We start from the raw sequence: 13858 nt of genomic DNA on the forward strand, positions 1-13858 counted from the left end.
GCTGGATGCAGCACTCCAGGTGGGGTCTCCCTAGAACAGAGCAGAGTGGGAGAATCACCTCTCTTGACCTGCTGGTCATGCTGCTTTTTGATTCAGCCCAGGACACATCTCCCACAGCAGCATACAGCATTAACCAAGAGAAAGTCAAGATACCCACAAGGGAGGGAGGAGTTGGCTGAAGAGTTAGGTAAGGGGCTGCTAAAGACAAAAGACTCGGAATTGCAGACAGCAAAAACTGTAAGGAGAAGACTTGAGCAAACCTAGCCCTGACAAGCACATGTGCATGAGATGCTCAGATACTGCAGTGTCATCCCAGCTACAAAGCCGTACAAACAGTGCAGCTGTCATCTGCCATCACCTAGTCCCACATCCCACACAGTTCTGCAAACACCAGTGCATCATCATGCAGGTGTAGTCCCTTTTCCACAGCCATCTAGCCTCTCACTCCCACTAAACACCACTTGTACCTCAAATCAGCACTTGGTCAAGAAGGATCCAAATTACACCCTACAGGACAGCTATGCTGTGTGAGTTCAGACTATGGGATGTAGCCTTTCACTCCAAGGAACCTCTGAAACCACAGTCTCCAAAATGGAAGAGACAACATATTATTAGCCTTGTCAGCACCTAACCTAAATTTCAACTACATTCTATACTCCAGACTAGCAACTATTGTTATGCAGCTCATCAAGCCACAGAAAATCTCCAAAAATCATCTTCTGGTCACAGATGTTCAGTGAGAATTACCACATTTAGATATATGTGGAAAGATGAAGGAAACGCACCAGAAAATAACAACTTACACGAATTTTAATTACTCTAGTCTTCACTCCACAATTCTTCTTGAGCAGCATCTTCTGAAAGAGAAGTAGAATCCAGGGATTAGTAGAAGTAGCAGGAGGGAATAGAAAGAGGTTGTAGGGAGTCTCTTTTTGTCAACATTTAACTAAAACAAGATGGATGGATGGTTAAGTGAGATGTGAAAGAGATCAAGTAATCAACCTAATCTGAGACCATCTCAAGTAGCCTGCACAGAGTCCTTTGGCAGTGGCTAATATCGTGGGTTTTGAAAACAGGGAAAGGGATGGAAATATTGTCTAAAACAAAGTTTCTTCCTAATTTCTGTCAACTAGTGGTTAGACTTTGCTCTGAAGCAGGTGACTTTATTTTCCTTTATGAAGGAAAAAACAAACTCTTTCATGTAAATGTGGATGTTCCCATTCTTTATGTTATTTGTGTTATACTTATCTATTTAGAATTTAAGAGACCAAGGTAAAAGCACCTGCCTGCAGTCCTAAATCCCTTTGCCACATATTGTAGAAGCAATTAAAGTTGTCTTAACAAGCACTGCACAACTTGGAAAACAGGATATACTTGAACCAGCAATTATTCTGTGTAACCGCAGAAATAAACAGGTGAGTTGCAGTTCTATCCCAGTTCTGAGGCAGTGCTTTGAAAGGTGGCAAGTGAATAAAATTATTCTTTCCAAAAAAAAAATTGTCAAAAAAGAACTCACAAGTGGAAAACAAGGCTTCAAGAGAGAAGAATTTTTTCCATTAAAAAACCCCCCAAACTTCAATTATGTTTTTCATAGTGAAAAATCTGGTGACGGAGGCATGTCAGGAAGAAACTCCTCCATCAGCTTGTGAAAGAAATAACAGATTTTTCTAGTTCCTGTTTTCTGTCCTTGTTTAGTTGGAAAGTTGTGTTAAGCGTGGGAAAACACTCACCACATTCACATTCTTTCACACAACAAAGTGTTTTTCAGATGAAGTTCTTAACACAAAAGACCTGTAGAAAGACATCCCTCCATTCCACCGATATGGGTGGTAAATAGCAAGACCTTTCTACTTTCTCTTTTTTGTTTGTTGTCTTCCTGTTTTTTCCAGTACAAGACAAGATAAAAGCAACACAGTACAGGGCACCTTGGAAACTCAGAAAGCTTAAAAAAATCCAAAATACACAAACAATCCCTAAAAAAATTCAGAAAAAAAACGACTATCACAAAACTGAAGACAGTGCTCACGTGCAAGTATTAAACTTTCTAGTAGAAAGCACTGCTGGAAGGTGGTAAGAAGTCCCATTCCTCCACCACCCTCTAAGACTCTACATCCCATAAGCACACTTTTGCAACCCCAATTTACATAACTGCCCCAAACTTGGAGAGGGAGTTGGAGACTCACCCACCATTTCTATGCACATCAGCCTCTTCAATCTAAAATCCAGAACTCAGCACACTCACAGCCCAATTTCAAAGTTCACATCTGTAGTTTGTGGCTCAAGGACAGTGTATTTCACTGTCCAAGCATGCACGGGGAAGAAGGGAGGTGCTGCAAGGATTTAGAGCTTTTGGTGAACCCTAATGCTCAACAGTAGCTGTGCCTGATGGCTCTACCCCCAGGTCTGTCTGACCTGGCAGCACAGGATGAAGGTTTCCAACCTAAAAGGACCCAACAGGTCTTTGCACAAACCAGGTAGAAGGGGACAAAGGGAATGGCTGAGCTAAACTAACCTAAGGCTAGGCTGTCTCACTAAACAAGCAGTTCCCAGAGAATTCCTATAAGGCATCACAGGGCTCAGTTCCCAGACAGACTGCAAGACAGCCATTGTAAGGCTGATATTTACTGTGAGGTCACTGCCTTTCTTAAGATCCTCACAACCATACAGTGAAAAAGACCGAGGGAAGACGAATTTGGCAGGGCTGACAAATCCCTGGGATTAGGGAAGGGCAAAGTGAAGAGTTGTGAGGTCTTGTAAAGTTTTGGTCACTCCATAAGTCTTCCAGTTGCTGTGAAACAGCAGGTGGGGATGAGAAGGGTAGACTAGATAGCTCAAGTCACAAGCTCAGTGGTGGGATAAAATGTGCATGACACAGTTGTGTTGAGCAATGAAAGTAAGAATCAGGACTCCAGATTCTGAGCCCCATCCTTCAGGGGAAGAAGGCTGCAACAGCAGAACATACCCTGCTGCAACACATTTAACTACAAGCTTCTTTGTGCAAGACCCTCAGTTTCTCTCGGCTGCTGTAAAGCTGAGTTTTGCAGTGGCACTTGGCTGAATCCCCAAGGATGAAGTGAGACTGTGACATCAAAGTCCTCAGTGCCTCAGTAGCACAACTGGATTCCCTGCTGAAAAGGGAAAAACAGAACTGTTGTCCAGGGAGCAAGTACAACACCTTCCAACACAATCCAGCAAGGTGAAATGCCTGGCACAGTCACATCCACAGGCCTCCTGATCAGGGTGCAACAAAAGACATTTCCCAACTACAAATTAGCAGAGGCAGCAAGATATTTACCCATCCTGGCCTTCTATTAAAACATATATGGAGAACCAACAGAGACAGAAATTACAAGATGATGAGAAAGACTGAGTGAAAAGTTTCAACTAGCCTGTAAACAGACAACCAGCCAGACTCTTCCAAGAGGAATTCAAGTGCTCAGTTGCATCCCAAGTCCTACACTTTTGGTAGAAAACATAATGATGCTGTTGTGACAAGCTTAAATTATATGAGGATCTTACCACTATCTACACTATTGCCTGCAGTTCAGATGTTGCATTGTGCAGCAAGAGTAGGATGCCGGACATAACCATTTTTGTTCCTGTTGTGTTTCCTCTTTGTTCCTGGTGTTCCTCTTGATGGACTTAGTAGTAAACTGAAAACATGACATCCTCTTATCCACAGGCTGTTGAACTGGAGCATAAACTTTGGCATAGGAAGCTCCCTCTTGCAAGACCACTTGTGCTGCACTCTTGCAGCTTCCAGGTCCAAGATCATAGGAAGACACAAAACAGAGCAAGAGAAAGAGCAAGCTAGCCACATGATCCTGCAGCTGAGAACAAATACAGAGAAGGCCAGTTATCAAATGTTATTCTATTTAATCAAATTGCTTCCACCTCACTAGCAGCCACACACTTTCTGCACCCAGCGCAGTAAAGCCATGCTTTGCAAAAAAAGTAAGTCAAGCATCTTTGAATGGTTTTCCATCCCTCAGTTTTCCCTGTCCTTGCCAAAAATGAGTGCAGACTTCTGGAACAGGGAAACTAAAATGCAGTGCTGCTTAGCAACAGCCAGGGACTTTCCATGGCAGCCTCTCCTCATCTTCCCTCTGGAGACCTCCACGTCACAAGCCAGCCATGAGATGCAGCAACTCATTAACTCCTATTTACATAGATACAAGGCAGAACTGAAATAACATTTATTTGGCTATGTGACTTGCAGTAGCTTAAAGCAGGGGGAATGGCCTATAAGAAAGGTGACATACTCAGTTCAGTAACCCCGGGATCATTTCTAACTACAGGCCAAAGTGAAAGTGCAGTGTTATTTCCTCAAATTATTTTCTGGGAATTATGACAAAGAAAAGAGCAGAGATAAATCAAAGGTCATGAAAAACATTAGTAGCAGAGCTGAGAATAAACCATAGAGTATGGTTCCCAAAACTCTTTGTTCCACCTGCAGAAAAGTAAATGGAAGAAGAAGAGACAGCATCCCTATTTCATTTAAAAAGTCTCTCCTGCTGGTCTCTGCCAGAACTGCTTTTTATACACACATTTCTGGTTTTGAATAGTTTCATTTTCACTGCCTACACAGGACAAAGCAACAAGTCTTTTGTCTATTAGTGTTTTAGGTTTTTTTAATTGTTATTATTTATTTTATTACCTGGTCATAGTTTTAAGCCTGCCCAGAGTTGGATGCAGTTTAACTATTACTGTTTTTTCAGACCAGTTCAGTCTATTTCATGCAAGAGAGCACAGAACTGTCAGTTTCAACGCAACTGATCATTTAATGATGCACTTCATCAACTGCTACATACTGATGAGATTTCAAAATTTAAAAAAAAAAACACAAACCAAACCAAAACATCAAGCAAGCCAGAAGTCTGCCTTTCTTTAGTTTGCTGGGGATCTTTCCACAGGAGGGCTGGTGTACTTCGGGAAGTATGGACATGTCTGTCTCTCATTGACATCTTAAAGCTCTTGACAGGATACAAAGTTTTAAGCAGTTCAAGTTTTTAGAAAAAGCCTCCTCAGCTTCATAACTCTTGTTTTACTTCCATGCTAGTAACCCTACCAGCCAGTTTCCCAGTCGCCCAGAGTCTTCCAGGTACTACAAGGCAGACCAAGCTTGAATGTCTAGCACAGAAAACAAAGACTGATGATCTTACTTGCTTTGTTCAAAAAAAGAGAACTGAAAGAGCAAACATTACAGTGTAAGGAGAAATTGCACTCTAAGTCACAGCAGAAGGCTGATGCAAAGGGAGAGACCATGCCCAGTGATGCAACGTGCAGAGAGAAAAATGCCTCACAGCAAGGCAGTGAGGCAGCTCCGTGGCCCATTAAGCAGAGGGCTAAAGGGATTTCAACAGCTGCATCTTGGGACAGGGAGGTGAAGAAGATGCCAGTGCAGAGGCGATGCCATTTGTCGGCTCCAGTCCAACATCACTCCCATTGCACACAGTGAGCCAGCTGGGTAAGCATGGTCCTATGGCCCTTCTCTCCTGGGAAGGCATTTGAAAGCAAGGAGCCTGCCTGATCTCCTTTCCTAACAGCCTTCAGAGATGGGTTTGAGCCAGGAGGAACAGCTTTCCCCACCAGCCAGCTGCCAAACAAAGCCTGTCCCCTGCCCCACCACTGCTCAGGCAGGGAGAGTGTGCAGAGGGTTAAGGTGCAGGGCAGGGGTGCAGCTGCAGCACAGTGGGCAGACAGGGTCAGGGCACTGCACAAAGTGGCCATTGTGCAGCACACTGAGGCTGCGGCTTCTGCTTGACCGAGTCCCACCTCCGCCCCACCGCGTGGCACCGCACTGACAGCGCCCAGGGGGGCACAGGGGCCCACAGCTGCGAGCCACTAGAGCGGGGAGACACATGCAGGCGAACCAGCAGCAGCCTCATGCTACTGACAGAGCACAGGATTTCAGCAGGGCCCTTTTTACAGCACAGGCTGAATTAAAGGAAGAGGATCAGCTATCCCCAAAGGCAGTGTTTCCACAAGCCAGACATGAAACCCCAGCAAGGCCCCAGCCAGAGCTCAGTAGCAAAACGAAAGCTTTCACTGTCTTCACCTTCCCATTTCAACAGCTTCAGGCATCTCCAGGCTTATGTACCACAGCTCAGTGCCCTGTGCTTTGGAGAAGTCTTCCACCCAGGAGAGCAGTGCATGCCCATGTGGCAGGGCATGAGGAAGCAGGGCCATGGATCCTGTCTTTTTGCCAACATGGTGATGGGTACTCTGCAAGGGGCAAAGCCAGGTCTGCCCTACCAATTGGTTTAAGAGGATAACAAGGATAAAAAATAAAAAAAAAAATTTAAAAAGAGGTTTTTGTATGTTGATTTTGGCCTGGGTTTTTTAATTCCTTGGCTCTGAGCAGTGCTGCTAGGATATGGGCATCGCCTCTTAGCCCTGCACCACAAAGACAGAAAACAGAAAAAGAGTAGGTCACAGGCTCCTCCTTACTACTTTTAAGCTGAAGCAGCTCCAGCTGACACTATCCCCCCATCCTGACTCAGGTTCTTAGGCATACCTGACATAAATCTGCAGAGAAACAAGGGGGCCAGGCCTTCCTAGCAGTCACCTGAGGGTACTCTGCGTTTGTCTCACCAGGGATGCCCTATGCCAGGGGAGCACCCACTCTCTGAGCCCAGGGGTGCAAGGCTGCTATCCAGTGCATCCGTGTGTCAGATGTGGACGCAAGGTCCCTCACCAGCCCCAGCAGCAGTACAGCAGGAAGGTTATAGTTCAGTCATAGCCTTAAATTACAATTATCATCTGTCACAGTCTCCAGACTGCCCCGTCAGAAGTTAAACAGCCTCACAGTACTTTAAAATATAAACCAGTTCAAGGGGTTTGGCCAATGGTCCCCTTCAACAAAAACAAACCCCAGCATCCAAACACTGCAAGCTTTGGTGATACTGTGGAACATCCTGAAAAGCCTCTGAACACTTTAGGAAGCTATTTCTAGTTCATATGCTGTTGAATTACTCAATAGTGCTTCTTTGTCACATTTATCATCAACCTGTCTGAAATTCCTTCAAGATATAAACACATTTGATCCCTTAACACTGTCATAAAAGGGCTCTCATCTTTATCAATATGGGAGGCCCAGTTTTCCATGCAGCACCTCTGCCAGCAAGTGCCACAAATCCATAGCCTCCATACAGTGCAAACACTGTATGTGCCTCTGGACAGGGAAGCAGATGAAATGCTAATTACTAAGTAGTCATTGACAACAAATTCAAACTAAAAAAACCCAAACCCAGACAAGGCCTTACAAAAAAAGATGTATTGCAGGGACTTGCCCAGGATCACAGTCAAACAGTGGGCCACAAAAATGACGACAAAAATAATTCTGTGGTCACCAAAATCCCCTTCAACATGGTGCACAACTGGGAGCGGATCAGTTATCACTGGTGAAGAGAAATGGATGAGAATTTACAGGAAATACAAAATGGGCCTGAACCACAGGTGAGTCTCAAGTGGCAGAACAGCAAGTCAATTCCACCAGTGATTGCTCTCGAAATATGCACAGGCCAGTTGCACCCCAGTCCAGAAAGGTGATCTGCAGGTGACACCACAGAGCAGCACCAGGCTGCTGGGCCTGGTCAACGCCCCCTACAGAAGAGAGCTGAGCTTAAGTGGCCAGCAAGGTCCACCACTTGGCAGAACATCCAAATTCCCACTGCTCCCAAGGTCCAGAAAGCAGATAAAATTATTCAAATTACAGGCTGCTTTTTGAAGTTCTGCCTCCATATCACACTAGAGCCACAGCTAACGCAAACACAGCTACCTACTGACACAGCTGTGGTCTAAGCAGACTCCATGCCTGTCTGTTGGTGACTGTGGCTTTCTACTGCTCCTCTGTCTCCTTTGTGGCATATGGTCTCCAGATATGGTCTGAATCTGCACAGAAGCCCTGTCCCCCTAGGAACAGATAAACAGGCCAGATTTGCCATGGCAATTTACTACTAGCCCTTTGATTTGAATTTGGGGATGGAGGAAGTGAACACTCTCTATGGAGCATCTCTGGCTCAGCAGCCACTTCCCCTGCTGGTCTGGCAGAGTAGGAGTCTGCTGATCTGCAGGGTACATCAGATGGTTCATCTATTCACTCCATGCCAACCCCAAATCCCTCACTGAGTTTTCTTTGAGGCTTGGAAAAAATGCAAAGCTCCATTTGTGCAGGAAACAGACCTGACCAAAAACTCCAGCACCTGTGGAGCAACAAAAATTGTAAAGAACAGGCAGGATTCATTAATTCCCTGTTACTCATCTGCACATGCCAAACTTAGCAAAGTTCAAATGCTGAGCTTGCCCCTCCTGCACACTACAGTCTGTGAAGGGAGGAGGGGTGCAAGGGGACCAGGGGGTCTAGTTTCACAGCTGGCAGGCATGGTAGCAGCTCCTGAGAGAAAGCTTACAAGGCTTTTTCCAGGGCTGCTAACATGACTGTTTCTTTCCTTCTTTTCTGGCCTTGGTTCCAAGACTGGACATTCCCTGTGGACAGCTTAGTCTAAAATATAATCTGATATCTCTATAGTTTGTCTCACTTCTAACTGAAGCCTTGGCTTGGACATGATGCCAAAGCCCTCCCTCCCCATGGACTTTTGCCACAGGCAGAGCTAGGGCAGAAGGCATGCTGTCTCCTCAGCTTTATCCCATTCCCCTCCGCACTGCTGCTGCAGCACAGGGGATGGCAGTGCTGGGAGCGTGCAACAAGCAGCCCCAAATGCTTTCACCATTTGTTGTTTAAATGATGTCCCCAAGTGCACCAAGAAGGGGTTAAGACATTGGCTTAATTCAGGCAACAGTGGGCACAGTTCCCTTTAAGCAGGGAGATACAGAGAGAGCTCTGAAAGTCACACAGTTCTATACCCTAGGAAAGAAACAAAAAATACTAAAATAGGTGGAAGGTACAGACTCCTGTCAGCCGTGATATTACAGGGGCACAAAGAGGAAGAGAATCCACAAATGGCTGCTCCAAACCCAGAGGACGTAGGGGCAAGAGTGTGTGAATTTACACAATCCTCAGCTAACTGAAAAAAACACAAGATATTCCAAATGCTCTGTGCAAACCACAGGGCCTCGTGCACACCAGCCACAAAGTGAACAGCCAACCATCCAGAACAGATTTCCAGAAGAGACTGCATTGCTTACACAGGTTCATCCCAGAAAGGCAAAAGGGAAAAAAAAAAGCCAAAACAACCAGCCCAAAATGGTTTCCAGTCTAGATTTTTAAGCCAATTTCTTCATGGTTTTGAGCCAACCTACATGTTTTACATGTTCATGTCATGTATTTATGTTTAAAAGTAAAAAGTTTTGGAGCTGAACGCCTGTTTGTCCGACCAAAAACCTACCCTGGAGTACAGTCAGCATAAGGCACTTCTCAGGAGGTATAAAACCCACACTGTATCTGCCTAATCAATCACAGAAAACATTCATTGCAGATCAGTGGGTTTCTCTGAGGAGAACCGGGAATACGCACCTTTTCATCAGATTTTGAGACAGAGGGTTAGCCTTAGTGGAGCTTCTCAAAAATAGGGCAACATAGGGTATACTCATTGCACTAAATGAAAGGATTTGTCAGTGGCCTGGATCTTCACAACAGAAACTTCAAAATGTGGCTATGAGTTGCCTCCCACCCTCTCCAGCTGAGTGCGAAGGATGTTACCCTGAAGGAACGCTTGCCTTGGGTTCAGCTGCTGCTGCTGGGAGTGCTCACAAATGGAATTTTAAGCAGAAAACATGTAAGGTCACATCTTCAGTCAAGAACGTGAATTTGTGGTCAGTGAGGAATCTTTGAAAAAGACAAATGCAGACTGACTGCATCAACAGCTCTGGAAAGCCAAAACAAGCCTATATGAAACAAGCAAGGAAACGTCCCAAACTAAGAGGCTTGCTTGGGGTCCACAGAGTCTGAATTCAGGGCACAGAGTCCCTCTCCTCCTCTTCCCAAGACACACACATGTGTATATGGCATGTCTTCATAGCCCTGGAGCACTTTTGAGCATCTTCTCCTTTCATCTGTTCATGAAATTTCGTGTGTTTGCATGAGCACATGAAAATAAACAAATAGTATATTGGAAATTAGAGGTCAGAAGATAATTAACAAACCAGAAAAACCCTTTTTTGTTTTCAAAGAGACATCCATGAAGAGGGAGTAGTAGAACACTAATAGCCAAAGAGAAATGATGACATAACCCAACTGTTCACACATTCCCCACCCATCCACCTCCTTGTCCCCCTGCTCCCCTGCCCCACGGAACCTCACTCACACTTTAGTGACAAGCAAACATGCTAAAGCAGCTAGCTAATTAAGAGGATAAAGGCCTCTTACTCCAGGGAGCTAATCCATTTAGGCACAACATAACTAATGACTGTGCTGGGAGAACACTCTCCCATGCCCACATGCAGCAGTGCCTGCCCACACCTGCCTTGCAGCACAACACGGCACAGAACACATGGCCTGGGGGGGGTGGGGTGTTTGAGCGTTGTGTTGGGGTTTGACCTACCAACTTTGAAAGGGCTGCCCTACGCATCTATCCCTGTGAACAGCTTGCAAATATTTCAGAGGAGCCAGTATGCCCTGCCTGGTGCAATGTCCTTCTGCTTAAGTAGGCATATGGTCCCCTTCAGAGCAGGTGATTAGCCCTTCCAGATTCTGATACCATGTTCGCCATCCCTTTGTTCACCTCTTCACAGCTTCACATGGCTTGAGATGGCACAAAGCTGGTCCAGGGAACCCTCTCCAACGCAAGAAACAATACAATCAATTCAGCAAACAGTGTTTTTCCCTGGACACTTCAATGTGCTCAGTGACCTTCAGCATCTCTACTTGCCCATGGATACATGTTACTCCTGCCAACTTTGAAACTCCGGTATGTCAGGGCCACTGCCCTCCTAAACAGGTGTTAGTAGAGCACACCGACCCCTAGAGCTGTGCCCAAAGCTATGCATGAAGAACTAGTTGGAGAACTGCTGACCTCATGGATACTACTCCATTGTCTGCATCAAGATCCACTTTCCAAACAGATGCAAATAAACCTTCCACTCAATAGCTTGCAAGATCCATATCAGAGCGTGTAAAATACATGCCAGTGCTCATAACACATGCATCAATTTTAATACACAAATCATTTTACTGTTTCCTTCTTTCAGTTCAGGATTTTGGCCCATCTCACATCCATGAAATGGTCAAGACCTAGGATCAAGATGGCTCATTCATCCACCACACTGCAGAAGAGCAAAAGTCGAGATTAACTCTTTAAAAAAAGATACCCAAAGGTCTTAAGGCCAAGATTATCAAGATCTTCTGTGCAGAGAAAACTTGATAATTAAAACGAAAGTTTATACCACATTTATATGAATAGCTTTGAGGATGTTTGAATTATTTGGATGCTTGCATCTGGAAAGAAAATGAACCATTGTCTCAATTCAGAATAGAGTTTTATACAGTGGGCTGAGCAATATAGGCAAGTTTCACAGTTTTAGCAGTAGTTACAGCTCCTTTGTACCTCTAACCCTACCAGCAGCCACATGGCAAGATAGCAATCTGGCTTTTCTCAGCTTCTTGTGGTTTATCGTTTCACTCAGCCCTACAGAGAGTCCACAGACTGTTCAGCATAACTGCCCACAGTAAGAGGCTACAACATGCAAACGGGAAGAATTAGCACAGCAAAAAAGCCTCTTCTACTTCTTGTAGTGGTCAGGCTTGAACAGAACATTGGTGCATTATGAAAGAGAACATACAATACTACTAAAATAGTTGCACTGTAAATCTTTCTGCTCAGAAAATACTTTCCAAGAGTACCACTTCTAGTGCTCATAATTACTCAATACAATAACAGTAATTAGAAACTAAAAGAGCTGGCTGTGTTACTCAGAGGCTGACAAGAAATTATATTAAGTTGAAAATTAGTTAAGAGCTTGATTTGATAGCGCACCAAATTCAGTACTACAATGAAAATAAACATACCATGAACTCACTGTGCTATTGACATCAGAGCTCTGAACAAAGCACCATGGCATAGACTAAGACTTTTGTTAAGGTATGCACAATATACAGTCTTATCAGGTAGTCAGGTACAGCACATTCTTGTGTGAGGTTTGTCAGTCTTGCCTGCACATACAGCAAACAGTAGGCAGTAACAAACTTCACTGAACAGACTCAGGGCATTCCCTGACCTACAGTGGTTCCCCCAATTGCAAAACATATCACCTTTAATGAAACAAGTAACAGGTTTACTGAAGTGAGAAAACCAGACATCTGACTAGCTCTATTTCTACCTGTACTAGGAACTATACATATTCACTAGCTTTGCGGTTTGGAAAACTATTTTTTAAACTGTTCCTTATTTCTTAATCATAATATGCCCCCATACTATCATGGCAGAGCCTATAAGACTGTTTGATGAGCCTATAAAGTGATATGCAAGATAGTTTCTAAAGCCTCCACAGGTAGACAAAAGATTTATTTTACTTATGCTGTCAAAAAGAGCAAGCTTACAATAAGATTGCAAAATAATTTGCAAAGCTTTTCAGGGTTTTATCCTTTCTACAACTGATCAACCTGTATTTTCCATAATCAAAGGTAAAATTACAGCTTGCAAGGATATGGCATGATTTTGAAACACGAGCACATTTTTGAATTAAGAATATAATTTAAGAATATAATGTATATACATGACCAGAGACTTTACTTACATTAAGTTCTTAACACTCTAAAGTATCCTCCGTTCTGCAAATTCATTGCTAAGGAAATTGCTTTGCACGAGCAAGCAAAGTCCAAGAGAAGACCAAGAAGACCATTTTCAATGAGGAAAACAGGCAAACTTCATACAGTTTCTCTTAAGTACTTTCATTTGTGCCTTTTTAATTTACCTGTGGCTTCCAGGACATTTATGTTTTTAAAAGCTTGAACTTACAAAAAATGTAATTACGTGTTTCTTGGCTTGAAGGGGGAAGGTTTGTCTCTGTCTTATCAGACATCATTTCTTCAAAACAAATTGCAGCCCTGGAAAAGGGCAGTGAGTTTCACAAGTTAATCTGCTCTGGTTTAACTCAGTCTCCATCTACATGGGAAGTAGATGCCTCTATTGAGTGCCTCCTCCTGTGAGATGAGTTGTGGACCAATGCCCAAAACTCCCATTGACATCGACAGGCCAAAAGAAAGTAAGAGCAGAGCCCAGCAGTGTGGTTCTCATGTGAGCCAACAATGGAGAGGCTATTCAGAGCTAAGGCAGAAAATCAGAGCTAAATCCCAGCCCATGCCAAGGACAGCTGTGTTGTTGACAGCCAGGCTGGCTATTCTACCATGCCAAAGCTTGTCTCAAAAACAGCATTTCCTAGAGTGTTTACTCTAGTCACGGGCTTGGTCTTAAAAGTTCAGCCAGCTTCTGCCTATTGAACAGTAATGGCTGCTGCATTTTCAAGTCTCAGACATGCCTGGGACAAGCTGCTTGCTTTCTGTTTGTGGTGACAAAACTGGAGTACAAACGCCCAGCATTAACTATTAATCTGCACCATCACATGACTGCCCTTTTTCTGCTGTTTCCAAACCTACACTACCACCTCTCTCCTTCCTTCTCTCTCACAGGCACTGCCTCATGGGGTGACGACAGGATGCAAAGCACTCCCATGTCACCTCTCAGACACCAGTGCCAAGCAATGCCGAGCAAGGAAGGTATCCTACTTCACAGACACAGGGCTAAGCAATGCCAGTGAAAAGCAAAGGAAAAGCAAGCTCTTGCTTTCCATTCCTTGCTACCATCTCTTCTGTGTAGTGAACTGGTCTCTTACCATCTGATTTTTAAGCCATAGCAGTCCCTGTTATCTTATAGCTACTGATTTCTAAGGAAATTCAATGCTT

At 44.2% G+C, this 13858-nt stretch overlaps 1 protein-coding gene across 3 annotated transcripts in view; it reads right to left on the reverse strand.

Moving 5' to 3' along the window:
• LOC139668434 (uncharacterized) overlaps window positions 1-13858 on the reverse strand; it is a 59044-nt gene that overhangs the window by 15734 nt on the left and 29452 nt on the right. Inside the window, exon 4 of one of the 3 annotated variants that reach the window (XM_071548030.1) lies at window positions 804-854. The exons of 1 other annotated variant lie outside the window; for it this stretch is intronic. In XM_071548030.1, the coding sequence (XP_071404131.1) occupies window positions 804-854 (51 nt within the window). Of the gene's footprint in view, window positions 1-803; window positions 858-13858 lie in introns of all 3 variants that reach the window. One more of the 3 variants, XM_071548029.1, reaches the window with a different exon arrangement.

This window comes from Pithys albifrons, chromosome 2 (assembly GCF_047495875.1).
Source record: "Pithys albifrons albifrons isolate INPA30051 chromosome 2, PitAlb_v1, whole genome shotgun sequence".
Lineage (NCBI taxonomy): Eukaryota > Metazoa > Chordata > Aves > Passeriformes > Thamnophilidae > Pithys > Pithys albifrons.